Source organism: Megalobrama amblycephala, linkage group LG15 (assembly GCF_018812025.1).
Source record: "Megalobrama amblycephala isolate DHTTF-2021 linkage group LG15, ASM1881202v1, whole genome shotgun sequence".
Classification (NCBI taxonomy): Eukaryota; Metazoa; Chordata; class Actinopteri; order Cypriniformes; family Xenocyprididae; genus Megalobrama; species Megalobrama amblycephala.
In genome coordinates, this window is record NC_063058.1 from 17,976,435 (window position 1) to 17,990,664 (window position 14,230).

The following is a 14,230-nucleotide window of genomic DNA, read 5'->3' on the forward strand; positions in this document are numbered from 1 at the left end:
GAGAAAATTTGTGAGAAAAACTAACAGTTAACACTCTAGACTCTTGAAAGGACCAGTGAATCAGGACAATAAACTAATTCATCTGAACAGAAATTTTCTTGCAATTTTTACTGTAACAAGCATGTTTTGAAAACACAGTTAAAGCAGCCAAAGAAAGTCTAATATTAAAACTTCAAGAATCAAGAGCCCATCTACAGCAACATCTAAACCTCTGTTAATTCTCATTAAGAAGTTTTGTATGAAAGGAATAGAGTCATACAGGTTTGAAATAAGTGTGGATGCTGAGATCTGTTCTCAAACCTGTTCTGGAGGAGCACCAACCCCTTAACATTTTGTATGTCTTCCTGTATCTGACACATCCAGTCTCTCGTTAAATAATGTGACTTTCAGAGAGAAAATTATAAATATACATCTTTCAGCATATATTTTCATAATTTTTTCAGGAATTGTTGTTAAATTAAAAAAAATGCTTGTGAGTCTGAACCAGGATATCAAGTTATTTTATTATTTCGCATATGATGATTAAAAGAAAAGTAAGGGTAAAAAAGCACCACCATTATGTTATATTTATAATTAATATTTTTGAGTATAACAAACAAGTAGCCCTCTAGATTATTTTATCCCTTGATCTGTTTTGTTTTACATTGATTCCTTTTATAATGTTTTCACTTCGGTTAAAGTTCCATTTAAAAGTCTTTGATGACATGTTGTATTGTCCAGTTTTGTCCTGTGCATGTTTGCAAAATGAGATGATAGTAGGAATCCTGTCCTTGGCCAATCTCAAGACATCGGTTTGTTTTTCTATTTCTTATTGCATTTCCCTAAATGTAAAACAAAAACCATAAAATTAATTTTCACTGATTATATCAATGCTCAAATAATAATTATGATTTTACTGTATATGCATAGAGAATAACCACACACTTTACAATGTTAAGCAATGTGGTGTAAAAATAACCCATAAATATAAATAAACATATAAAATGCATATCAGGACCATACCTGAGTGAAGTCCCAGTATATACTCAATCCTTTCTCCTTGGCTTGTTTACAGTCATGTAACCCTGGTGTGCTTCCACTACCGGGATCCGTTAGACAACGGTTGGAGTTATACTTGTGAGATTTGATGCCTCCAATGTAGATCTCTCCATTACGATTGTAGTAACAATACTGTGAGAGATGTTGAAATGAAGAGTGTGTTTTGGACGTAGATATTCACAGCAAAGGTTTACACTTACATACAGTACCTGAGGCTTATAGTAATGACACTCATAGAGAATAGGTACACTTCCAGGAACAGGTCCTTGATCAATACAGTATTTTTCTTGAAAATCATTCTTCAACTGTCAAGAGAAACAAACAGCAGAAGTTTGGGGATGACTGGTTTAGATGGACCAACTATTTACTAAACTTTATATATCACTTCTTGGGAGGGAAATTGTGTATATCAGAAGACTCTGAGCAACTTACCGCACCATAACCCATTATATCTTCCCAGCTTTCTAGCTGAGGATAAACATTTTCCAGATACCATTTGAAAGGCTTACATTTGAGTTTCTCTCGGAACTGTTTTCTTTCAGTCACATCACCAATATCAATCCCATGATCCTAGAGGAAAAACAGTAACTTTATTAACATGGTTCAGGCTGATGATATGAAGATCAATGAAATGAAGTTATAAACAAGACTGTTAATGTTCAACTGACCTTGAAACAATGTTTACTATTACTATACCTTTAGAGGAAGATTCCAGGCAATATTCACATTTGATTTATATTCATCCAGCCAGATTTCAGCTACTCTCAGAGCATTTCGAATCATGACTTTGCTGAGATCCGGTGAATAAGGCTTATGTGCTCTTTCAATGTGAGCAATCTTTGAACATGGCACCACTTCAATACTCCCACCACAGAGCCAGACCTGATTTATTATTAAATATCAGATATTGATCAAATTCAAGCACTTTTAACACATATATTACATGCATTTTTGGTGCCACAATGTGCAAGAATAACTTACACGTATTCCTAGTTCAACATTTTCACCCCCATAAATTGTCATTCCTTCATCCAAAACTCCAATTTCTCCCAGGAATTGACGATCAGCGACAAGGATACCCATGATTGAGGGACTCCTAACAATGTAGAAAAAGAAACTGAATATAGTCAACTCCAGAATTATTGACACCCTTGCCCAGCTGTTTCCGTTTAGTTCCCTCATTTACTCTGTGTATATATTCTCACTGTTCAGTTCAGTCCCTTGTTGGTTATTGTTTGTGTTTTATGTCGCATGCTGTCTCACAAGTTGGATATCTATTGTCATTATGCATGTATGTGTGTCAAATGTATGGGTTTTGCAGAGCAGGGGGTGTGAGTGTCACGTGACAGGTGGAAGAGTCCTTTTCATAGTCACGTGTCTAAATATGGGAAGAGAACAAAGTTTTCAGCCTTGAAGGCCGAGGTATAAGAGAGGGTGAGAGACTTGTTCTAACACTCTGCAGTGCTTTTGTGCTTCTGTATGACTGTCTGACCTTTCTTGCAAGAAATAAAACCTTTGAAAAACAATTGGATGAGTTGCTCTTATGCAGTAAAAGTCCTGTTGATTTTTGCCACAACATTACTAATAAACCCTGTGTCATCTTCATCTTCGTCTTCCTTGAATCTTGAACATTACAGTGAGTTTCCCTCCACTTTCAATTGTTTTACTTCAATGAAAGTTTAGAATTTAGTGATTTTTTTTAATAAAAAAGATCAGAATGATAAATCATGCATATTTATTTTCACAGCCGCCTTATTTACCAAGGGTGCCAATAATTCTGCAGTTGATTGTGTATGTTCTACTTCAATCAATCATAAACTGCGAACTGTAGCCTGTTTATCAAATCAATTATGTCCTGTCTTATATGGCCTCCAGCTGTGCGCCCTGCCCTATTGTTTGGACTGTGTTCTTGCCCCACCTTGTACTGTCTTCTGTTAATAAATATCACTCCCCTGCTCATTCTGCATCTAGGTCCCGCCTCTTTGAATCCTATAAGAGTTTCAGTTGGACATTTGTCTAACATTTCTTAAATGTTACTACTTGTTCAGATAGCACTGAAAAGTAACATTAATGTTTGAAGAATTATAAAATAGAATGTTCCCTAAACATTTGCATAACCAAGAAAAACGTTTTTAAACATTTTTTTTAAAAAAACTGGACGTTTTGAACATTCAAGATAACATTCAGAAACAAGGTTTTCATAACTTAATGGGAACGTTAGCAAAACATTCTTAGAATATATTTTTGTTGGTTGGGATATAAACAGCCATCTATATAAATGTTTCATTGTTCACCCAACCGATTTGATAAAAACACAGATTTGTTTACAAAGGAAATAAGCATGAATGTTGCATCATTCGCTTAACCGATTCATTCAAATCACTGATTCATTTATCAATGCCATTGTGTTGCCTGGAGATGCGTTTGGTTGATTATGTTTTGATTTGTTTGGAATTATTATTTTTTTGGCTGAGCAAAAAACGCAGTTAACTTTTAAAAATGTATCTGTCACATTGCAGGGCCGTTTAAAATGGACGATAGAAAGTCAAATTGTTTAAAATAGTGAAAAAGTTACACCACTTACTTCCCTGGTTCTGATGGGTCCTTCATTTTGTACCATTCTGGCCGGAAAGATTCGTACATGCACCAAAGGTTCCAGTCAAATGCATGAGCAGCGGGAATATACTTAACAACCTCCAGTGTGTCAAAAAGCACTTTGTCAAACACTGGCGACAGCACTATTGTTCTGTCTGTTTTGATTCTTGCAAGCAGTGGCTCTGCCCTGGAACAATAAGGCAGTCATATGTTTAGTTGGCAAAGATAATACGTCCCTCATGTTATCGTACTCAGACAGAGGTAGTATTTACCATTCCTTGTGAACCTCAATGTGGGCATCCAGAATAGCCACCACCTGGCCTGTGGCCGCTTCCCAGCCTGATATTCTTGCCTTAGCAAGGCCCATCTGCTTTTTGTGTCTCACTTTCTTGATTAAGCCAGGTTTGTCTTTATTAATTAGACCAATGTATTCATCTAGAGGCAACTGCAGATCCTCTGTCAAGAAATTTTAAATTTTTATTAGCATAAATTGTTATATTTAATTATTAATATTATCATACTAAATATTAGAATGTTTAATAAAATAATTTATAAATTAATTCACTCACACTTTTTTTTATTAACTTCACATTCATGCTTAACATGAAACAACTATTCAGATTTAATATCTAATAAATAAAAACGAACCATTCAAGCTGTAGTCGTCCACCAGGATGATTTCTGTTAGCAGATGAGCAGGTGTTTTGTCAATGATGCTGCGGATTGCCCTTTTAATGATCGACAGAGCCTCGTTTAAATAAATCAGAATCACACTAATAGACGGCAGGTCCTTAGGGTAGATCTTCACAGCACATCTGTGTGCACACAAACACACACACATTTGTTAGTGAGGACATTGTATAGACTTCCATTGATCAGGTTAATGATATTTTCTAAACTCAAAAAAAGTTTTATGTAATTGAATTACATTTAAATTTTCCATCCATTTGGATTACATAATTTTTACATAAACTAATAAACGTAATGTGATCCATATTTGTAAGTCATATGCAAATGAAATAGGTAAGATTTATATAATAGTATGCAGAAAAATGCCTGGGTTATATAACACTGCTTAGTGTTCATGTGTGTGTACCATTGAAGCAGTGTTAGAGTTAATGAGAATTAAGTGATGATTGAACATTAATGATGAACACCTGCTGTTAACAAGAAGAATCACTGAAGGAAAGAGAAACAACTGACTTCAGTCACAGCCTTCAATGAAATCAACTGAAGATAAAAGACATTTAATCTCTCAGGATCTGATTAAACAACTCTACAAACTCTACAAAACATTACCAGCTTCACTCATTACTAACTAGATTGACTTTATTTCTGTCATACGTCTATAGAAGTTCTTATGAGAATTAACAGAGGTTTAGATGTTGATGATTTATTGAGATTCATGCATGCTGGGAGCCATGCATGAAGTTTGTACTAAGTTGGTACCTAGCATGCATTGCAGCGTGAAGCGTTTTTTTTTTTTTTTTTTTTTTTAACTGTTACCGTTGCTGTGATTCATACGTTGATTCTTGATGTCTGTATGAGTCGGAAGGATGCAGTAAACCAAAACGTTTTTTCTGCACAAACTGGTTTAAAAATTCTTCATATTATCTGCTTGTCACAACACTGCTAGGTCTCATGTCATAAAATCACATTTCCATTATAGTGAAGCTAGTAATACAACACCAATTTCATTAGAGACCAAACTCTGAATAAGATCAATAAATCAGGTCACTAAATGACAACTTTCACAATCAGCACCTGATCACATGTTCTTTTGCCATTTATGCCATAAGAAATGTGTTTAATAAACACCCAGTTACAGCAGCCAAAAAACAACTGATGCAATAAAATCAAGAGCCCAATTAAAGCCAACACTGACCTCAAAGATGGTAACTTCAAATTAATCTCAAATCATCAACATCTAAACTTAATTCTCATAAGAACTTATGTAGACGCATGACAGAAATAAAGTCAGTCTAGTTAATAATGAGTGAAGCTGGTAATGTTTTGTAGAGATTATAGAGTTGTTTAATCAGATCGTGAAAGATTTAATGTCTTTTATCTTCAATTGATTTCATCGAAGGCTGTGACTGAAGTCAGCTGTTTCTCTTCCTTCAGCGATTTTGTTAACTCTGTTAATTCTGTTCTGATTCTTGTTAACAGCAGGTGTTCATCATTAATGTTCAATCATCACTTAATTATCTCATTAACTCTGACACTGCATCAATCAGTGTTGGAGTTAATGAGATAATTAGATGATAATGAGCAGAATCACTGAAGGACAGAGGAACAACATGAAGTACAACTTCAGCCACAGCCTGTGAAATCAACTGAAGATAAAAGACATCAAATCTCTCAAGATCTGATTAAACATTTCCACAAACAGCATTACCAGCATCACTTATTACTAACCACATTGACTTAATTTCTGACATACATCTACAAAAGTTGTTATTGAGAATTACCAGAGGTTTAGTTGTTGATGATTTATTGAAAATAATAGTTTGGTTTGATGTCAGCGTGATCGAGGTCAGTGCTTGCTTTAGTTAGGCAGTTTTACTCTTGACTTTTTTAGTGTTGGTTTTTCTCTTGTTGTTGTAGCTATTTGTTATGACATTAAAGACAAGAGACAATGTGATCAGCTGCTTGATGATAAGAAAGTAATCATCATGTAATGACTTAATTCTCTGATTTAAGTTGTTATCTTTGTGTTGGATAAAATACAACAATAAAGCTTCGAGAAATACAACAATAAAGCTGTTTTAATCAGAAAAGCTGAATGAGGTCTAAATCACATTAAAACTCCAGCAAAACTTCTTCACACAAATACATCAAAAATCAGCGTATGAATCTCCAACCAGCAAAAAAGAATGCATTGCAGCATTAAGTATGTCACCGTTGTTGAGATTCATAGACTGATTCTTGATGTATGTGTGTGTGTGTGTGTGAGTAAACCTCACCGTAATTTAAAGTGCTTAGTGTACAGTCTGTTTTAAAACCCATTCAGATTGTCTGATTGAAACTGTGCTGGATTTTCACTAGAAACACAATGAAACAAAGTTAATAAGATATTGCTCATATATTAACCTCAGTCATGAGTTTAACTACACAACTAAAGAAAACACTGATCACCATGATGGTGACATAAAACAAACAAATTTCAATAAAAAATCAACAACAAAAAAACTCTCTCTTAATTCTTAATAAGAGCTTCTGTAGATGTCTGACAGAAATAAAGTCAGTCTGGTTAGTATTAAGTGAAGCTGGTAACGCTGTTTGTGGAGTTATTTAATCCTCATCTGCTGAGATCTGAGTTGTAGTTCTTGTTTCAATTTATCTATTCTTGTTGTTTCTCTTTCCTTCATTGATTCCTTGTTAAAAGCAGCTATCTTCAATAATGCTCAATCATCACTTAATTAATTACATATCTCATTAACTCCAACACTGATTCAGCGTTACATTTAACAGCCAGTAGTGTGCACACTGAAGAGTGTTCATTTCATCTGGGCTAACCCATGTGGAGTCTACATGGGGGACTGTCACGGGATCGTGACAGTTAAGAGGTTAAAGTATCAACAACATTCAGAAACATAAAAGCAAGCATAGGCAGTGCTGCGTGCATGATTTGGCATGGCAGAATATGCGCAATGAGCGTTCCTTTATAATCAGTAAAAAGATGAAAGTTCGCCGCGATCTCACAATGCTTCAATAACTGCACAATGATTCTTTAATAATAATAATGTCCATACTTTTTTAATCAGGATTTGCCAGCATGCAAAGCATTCAGCACTGAACACAAACTCCGGCGTTTTGAGCGGTGAGGGGATCCATCTCATTGCGTTACAGAATTAACAGATATGTCTGTGACTGGCTACGGTGCTTAATGCTGCAAAACACGTTATTGGAAACTCTGCCCATGCTTGAACCCGTACACAGCAAAATCCCTAGAGTTAAATCAACTCTGCTCAGAGAACATATGGTCCCTCTCTATATAGTGTTAAAGTAACACTGAAGCAAAGTTAAAGTCAATGAGATAATGCTGTTTGTGGAGTTGTTTAATCAGATCTTGAGAGATTTAATGTCTTTTATCTTCAGTTGATTTCATATAAGGCTGTGGCTGGAAGTCCTTTGTAGTTATTGTGTTTCTTTTCAATGATTATGCTTGTTGACAGCAGGTGTTCATCACTAATGCTCAATCGTAACTTAATTATCTCATTAACTTTCACTCTGCTTCAGTGTTACTTTAACACTATATAGAGAGGGGCCATATGTAATCTGAGCAGAGTTGATTTAACTTTGGGGAATTTGCAGTGTACAGCATTTTTATTAGATCTTAGTTGTTCTTTAAAAACAACAACATTTTTATAGCCCATTTAAAGTGTTTATTACAAACAAATGATTAAATGATAAAAATGAATAAATGTAACTGAACAAAAATTTGCATTGCATTTACTGACCTGTGAAAACAGGGGGTGCTGCAGCACCTCCAGCACCCCCACTTCCTGCGCCTATGCCCACACACACACCCACACCCACCTATGTTTTCAACATTGATAACAAATGGTTCTTGAGCTGCAAATCAGCATAGAATTATTTCTGAAGGATCATGTGACACTGAAGACTGGAAAATCCAGCTTTGCCATTATATTAATAAATTATACTAATTATTACTTTTATACTTTATACTATTTATTACTTTTATACTAATTATACTATTTTAAATTATATTAAACTAGAAAACTGTTATAAAGCTGTTACCTGTGGTCTCGAGTATCAGGGATTGTTCTGTTCACTGGTAATCTGTTACTGAGGAACACATTGTATCCATAATCCTGAAACTGTCTCTCTGCTTCCATCTGTTCCTCTCCTGTGAGTTCAGCTCCCCATGAACGGAATAGAGGCGACTTTGGATACAACTTCTTAACTTCAATTTTCTTTTTAATTTTCTGCTCCACAACAGGCTCTTTGACTTGCTGATTTTTGACATCTGTGAATTTAGCTGAAAATGAAAGCATATAACAGTTTAGTGTGGCATCTTTTAATCACTGATAATGTTAAATTAAAATGTATATAATGAGAACAAACTCACATATTTTATAAACTTGATCTTCTATTCTCTTCAGTCTTCTAAGAACCTCTAGATCTTCTGGCCTTTGTAACCTGTTATCATTAACTTTTTCTTGTCTAAGTGACATGTAGACAAGACTGTAAACTATAACACCAATAACTAACACACCAACTCTTGTAGCAATCCTCATTTTCATGATGTCCTTGCAGCTGTGAAAAATGCTTTGGGAGATTATGAATGCCTGTGCATAATGCCTATTCACTTTGATTAATGCAAAACATGTCTAATATGAAAAATGGGAGTGGTTAAAATAATAGCTGGTTTTGTCAGTAGCATAAAGTCAATAGAAATAATTTGCAACAATGTCTGTCACCATTGATCAATTTAATGTGTTCTTGTTGTTTCTTCAAAAATCTGACTGAAATAAAATATTATTTTTATATATATTATTAAGAAATGTCAGGATGTATCATGTAGCAAAAACAAGAATAAAAAAAAAATCTAAACTTATGTCTCATGCATGTATATGTATGTATTTTGTTTGTTTTACTCCTCTATGTTTTGTTCTCATTAAAGGTCAGGATACTTCATGTCCGTTGTGTGGAACTATAAATGAGGGTTTAGATTATTTGTTAAGTTCTTGATAATAAACTAAATAAATTATGTTGTAATCCCTGCTAGAAATTTTATGTTCTCAGAACGTCCCCACTGGTGTTAAGGACGTTGCCTATAACATTCCCAGAACGTTCCGAGACGGTCACGATTTGGAGTTTTTTTAAGGGTTGGGGGACATTATTTGGTGGACCTTCAGGAAACATTCAGGACGTTCTGGGAATGTTTAGGGGACTATTACTATAGGACGTTCCCAAATGTCCTCTTTGTAACGTTCTCGCGAGACCATAAAATAACCAAAATAGAACGTCCCCCTAAAGTTATTTTGGGAAAGTTATAAAATGACCAAGAGAGGACCATGTGGGAGCGTTCTGCACTGAAAATTTATATATATATATATTTATTTTATGTTTTCTCATCTAATTTATGTATGTGAAATGAACATGATTTTTATATGTTGTATTTATGCTTTTTGTCACATGACTTCATGTAAATTTAACATGACTTTTGTCTATATGAAAACAATGGTGACAGTAATGGTGACATGTTGCAATGCATGCTGGGAGCCATGAATGAAGTTTGTACTAAGTTAGTACCCAGCATGCATTGCAGCATTAAGCCTTAAAACAAAGGAACTGTCACCATTGTTGTGATTCATACATTGATTCTTGATGTCTGTATGAGTCAGCATGATGCACATCAATTCATATTACCTGATTGTCATAACACTCCTGGATCTCATGTTTAGTGATGGGAAGTTCGGATCATTTTACTGACTCGGACTTTTGAGTCTCGTTCAACAAAATGAACAAATCTTTTTTCGAGTCATTTCGTTCATTTTAGCAAAATGTAATTAAAATGTTACGTGTTACTTCCCCAACACATCTACTACTTATGCAAACGTTGATCCCACTACAAACAATACAAAACTACAATGCTATAAGATTCAGAAATGATTAATTCATTACCTGGGTCTTCAGTTTATGACAAGCTGATTAAGCTCAACTCACCTCTTGTCTGACAAGTCTTCGGGTTTAAGTCATTCCTTAATGACGTGACAGGCAGTCCCATGCTAAACCAATGCAGTCCGAGCCGCAAAGAGAATTGATTAGTTCATTTCATGAGTCTTTCGGGTTTTTGAGTCGTTCCTTAAACACGTGACAGACCCATACACTAAGCCAATGCAGTCCGAGCCGGAAAGAGAATTGATTAGTTCTCTTCATGAGTCTTTCGGGGTTTTGAGTCGTTCCTTAATCACGTAACAGACCCATACGCTATTTCTGACATTTCTGTCACTGTTTTTGTTACTGTTTCTTGAGGATCTGTGGTGTGTTATTATAAATAAATAAAGCTCTGTTATAAATAAAATATTGATTAATTTATCTTTTTGACTGTCTATCTGTAAATAAACACTAGGCTATATAATAATATAATAATCCAAGCCTACAATACAAAGTATAGCCTAGTTTGTTCATTTTTACTCCAATTTTGAGTTTGCTGTTATAATAATTGCTTTTCCTAGGCAGACTTGACATATTGGTCTAATATATGTATAAGAAGATTGCTCAAAAAGGACATAATGACATAAATTAAAAGCAAATAACATTTTGAATTTGAATTATTAATGTTAGTTTAAAACATTAAGGTTATGATAACTTCAGCTTTAACAGTTGTAACACAAACTCAAACAAAACTGGAGAGTTAACGTTATTTACTAATAAATATAATGTGCTTGGGTCACACAGCATAGTGTATGGGTATGTCATGTGATTAAGGAACGACTCAAAAACCCGAAAGACTAATAAAAAGAACTAATCAATTCTCTTTCCCGCTCAGAATGCATTGGCTTAGTGTATGGGTCTGTCACGTGATTAAGGAACGACTCAAAAACCCGAAAGACTCATAAAAAGAACTAATCAATTCTCTTTCCGGCTCAGAATGCATTGGTAGCGTATGGGTCTGTCACGTGATTAAGGAACGACTCAAAACCCGAAAGACTCATGAAATGAACTAATCAATTGAATCATCAGGTGAACTACTTCTAGCAGTACAGAACCTGTAGAATATTGCACATGCGCGACTGAACGAATCACCCCCCGAGACGACTCGTTCTTCCCGAGTCACATTAAAGATTCGTTCAAAATGAACGAATCGTTCAAGAACGACACATCACTACTCATGTTGTTGTCACAGTTCTGTTATAACAAACAGCACAAAGCATCAATCATTTTGTCAGATGTGAAACTCTGAATAAGGTCAATGAATCAAGTCTTTAAATGATGCCTAACAGCACTCAGAGGTGGGAAGTCCAGGGGTCAGAGAGTAAAAGTCCTGCCATATTTTTATTCCACCCACTGAAGCATTAATGAGATAAATAAGTGTTTAATTGAGTGATGATTGACCATTATTGAAGACAGCTGATGATAACAAGCAGAATTACCAAACAAGAAAATCACAATTTTTAAGTTACCATCATCGAGGTCAGGGTTTGTTTTAGTTGAGCTCTTGACCCTTGACTTTTAAATATTAGATTTTGTTTCGGTAGTTTTAACTGCATTAAAACCAACCAGGCAAGCAAAGTTAAAAGATGATCAGGTGGTGTTGGGTATGTTATCACATAATCATTATTTGATCTGAATCACTTAACTCATTTAAAGCCCAATCTCTGAGTTAGATTTACATTATTGATTACAGCAGCACTGTGATTCTACAGCAGAAGATCAACTTTATCAACACAAATTTTTTTTTTTTTTTTGAAAGTTGTTCTTATCACAAAAAAATGTATTTTAGGCACACACAGTCATCAAGAATCAGCGTATGAGTCAGAGAGTTTATACTTACAACAGAGCAAATGTTAATGTCTGAACATATTTTTGTAAAGTGTATTGAAAAAATTAAATATGAATATATATGGTATCTCCATTAAATTTTGTTCAGATACCAAATATTTTGACAATCAAATACACATATACACTTCTGATGATGCATCATAGATTAGTGTTATTATTATTATTATATATCTATTTTGTAAGTGTTTTCATGCATGTTTGGAGTTTTTTGTTGCATTTACGCTGTTGTGACCAGCAGGGGTCACCAGTGTGTGATGTTTCAAACGCTTCGAAACAGTGAATCATTTTGCAAAGCAGTTGGTGCAGATGTTTTGAAGCTTTGTTTCTCCCATCACAGGTATAATATATTTTAAAAAAACTTTTTTTTCCAAAAGGAGGTTGACCGCTGCAAGGCTTTTCAAGCATTTTTCCAACCATAGACCCTCTTGTGTAGAAATATAAATCTATCATTATACAGACAAAGTGGCAAACAGTTCCTTCTAGACTCACACAGACATCATGAATCAGCGTATGAACCTCAACAATGGTGAAAAAAAAACTTTTTTGTGACTTTAGTAGCTTGTAGCTTGTGATGCTCAGAGTTAATCTGTTTATCTGAAAATTTTGTCACCATTGTTGAGGATCATACGCAGAATCTTGATATCAGTGAACAAGATCACAACAGGCAAGCAAATTAATTTGATCAGGTTTTTTTTTTGTAATAAAAGTCATTTAGAAACACGCAGTTATAAAAATCTGTGAAAAATTGAAGTTTACATGTTAAGGGTCAGGAACCCAACTAAAGCAAGTGCTTACCTCCATAACGGTGATTTCGGTGAAACATGATTATTTTTAATAAAACGTCAACACCTCATTAAAGGGGTCATGAACTGAGAAATCAAATTTTCCTTGAGCTTTTGACATATCATTTGTCATCATACTTTAAGAATATCCTGTAAGTTTTAGAGCTGAAAACTTCCTTGTTAGTCCAATAAAAGCTTTAATTGACACCAGACCCAGAAAACGACAGGATTTACAAAGTGGGGATCTATGACATCAAAGGACAGCAAGCACCGCTTCTGCAGAAGAAGATTAACGCCTACTTCATCACTGCCTGTTTAGCCCCGCCCACCGATTCGCGCATTACATGAAATAGAATAGGTAGCCTAAGCAAAGAGCTTAGAACACAAGAGGCGACACTTTGATACTTTTTGGGAAACAACCACTAGATGGCGCTCCGGTAGCGCGGCCGCCATTATGAGGTGAAAATACTAACTGGACCATAGAATCCTTCACATCTTCACAATTTCACTGCCAAATCAGAAGGGCAATAGAACAGTTTTTTTTTTTTTAAGTCATCAGTAAATTGTATGGCTCCTACACTAAAAAAAAATCAAAATTTTATGGAAAATAACTGATTTTTTACAGTTATTTTCTTTTATTTTAAATTATACTCAAAACTCTGTAAAAATACAATGTATGTAAATTAACAACTCGGCTGTTATTTTATGTGTTATGACATTAATGAAAAATTACATTAATTCAGATATTTTTTACAGAAAATTTACTGTATTTTTATACAGTATTTTTCTGTTTTCTTAAATTACAAACAAATGTAAAATTACAAAAATAATCAGTAATTAAACAGTAACAAAACAGGTAAAACGGTCAAATGAATGGCAGCCAAAAAACCCTGTAGAATTAAAGTAAAATATCCTAATTTAAATAAACCGAAAAATGCTGTTATTTTACAGGTATTTACTGAATTATTACAAATACCTTCACTTTAAAAAGCATAAAAAGGAATAGAATGAGCTCTTAAGGCTTGCTCATGCTTCTCAACAAAACGCACTGCATATTTGTATCTAGCATTTGTAAGTTTCTTATGCTCTAATTCTGGCCCCTGTCTGGGTCTGCCAGCTATAACCCAGGCTCTATGAGCTGTCTTAGCGGCTTCTTGATGGGCAGCTACATACTTTGTCCAACCAGGCTTGGTATTCTTAACCTTTCTAGGGTGAGTGTGTAGAGGTCTACTGGCCTCATATATAGCACTCACTATACTATTGTACATTTCACATAGGTC

The 14,230-nt window shown here is 34.7% G+C and overlaps 1 protein-coding gene across 1 annotated transcript; it reads right to left on the minus strand.

Annotated features, from left to right (window-relative positions):
- Positions 1–490: 490 nt before the first annotated feature.
- On the minus strand, positions 491–10,089 carry LOC125247754 (probable polypeptide N-acetylgalactosaminyltransferase 8). Its single transcript, XM_048159217.1, has 11 exons — positions 8,729–10,089; positions 8,398–8,638; positions 4,282–4,448; positions 3,906–4,089; positions 3,623–3,820; positions 2,020–2,134; positions 1,735–1,920; positions 1,471–1,608; positions 1,248–1,343; positions 1,003–1,170; positions 491–821 (listed from the first exon to the last, which is right to left on the minus strand). The coding sequence occupies exons 1-11, from the start codon at positions 8,901–8,903 to the stop codon at positions 687–689; spliced, it is 1,803 nt and encodes a 600-aa protein (XP_048015174.1). The 5' UTR covers positions 8,904–10,089; the 3' UTR covers positions 491–686.
- Between the last annotated feature and the right edge of the window lie 4,141 nt (positions 10,090–14,230).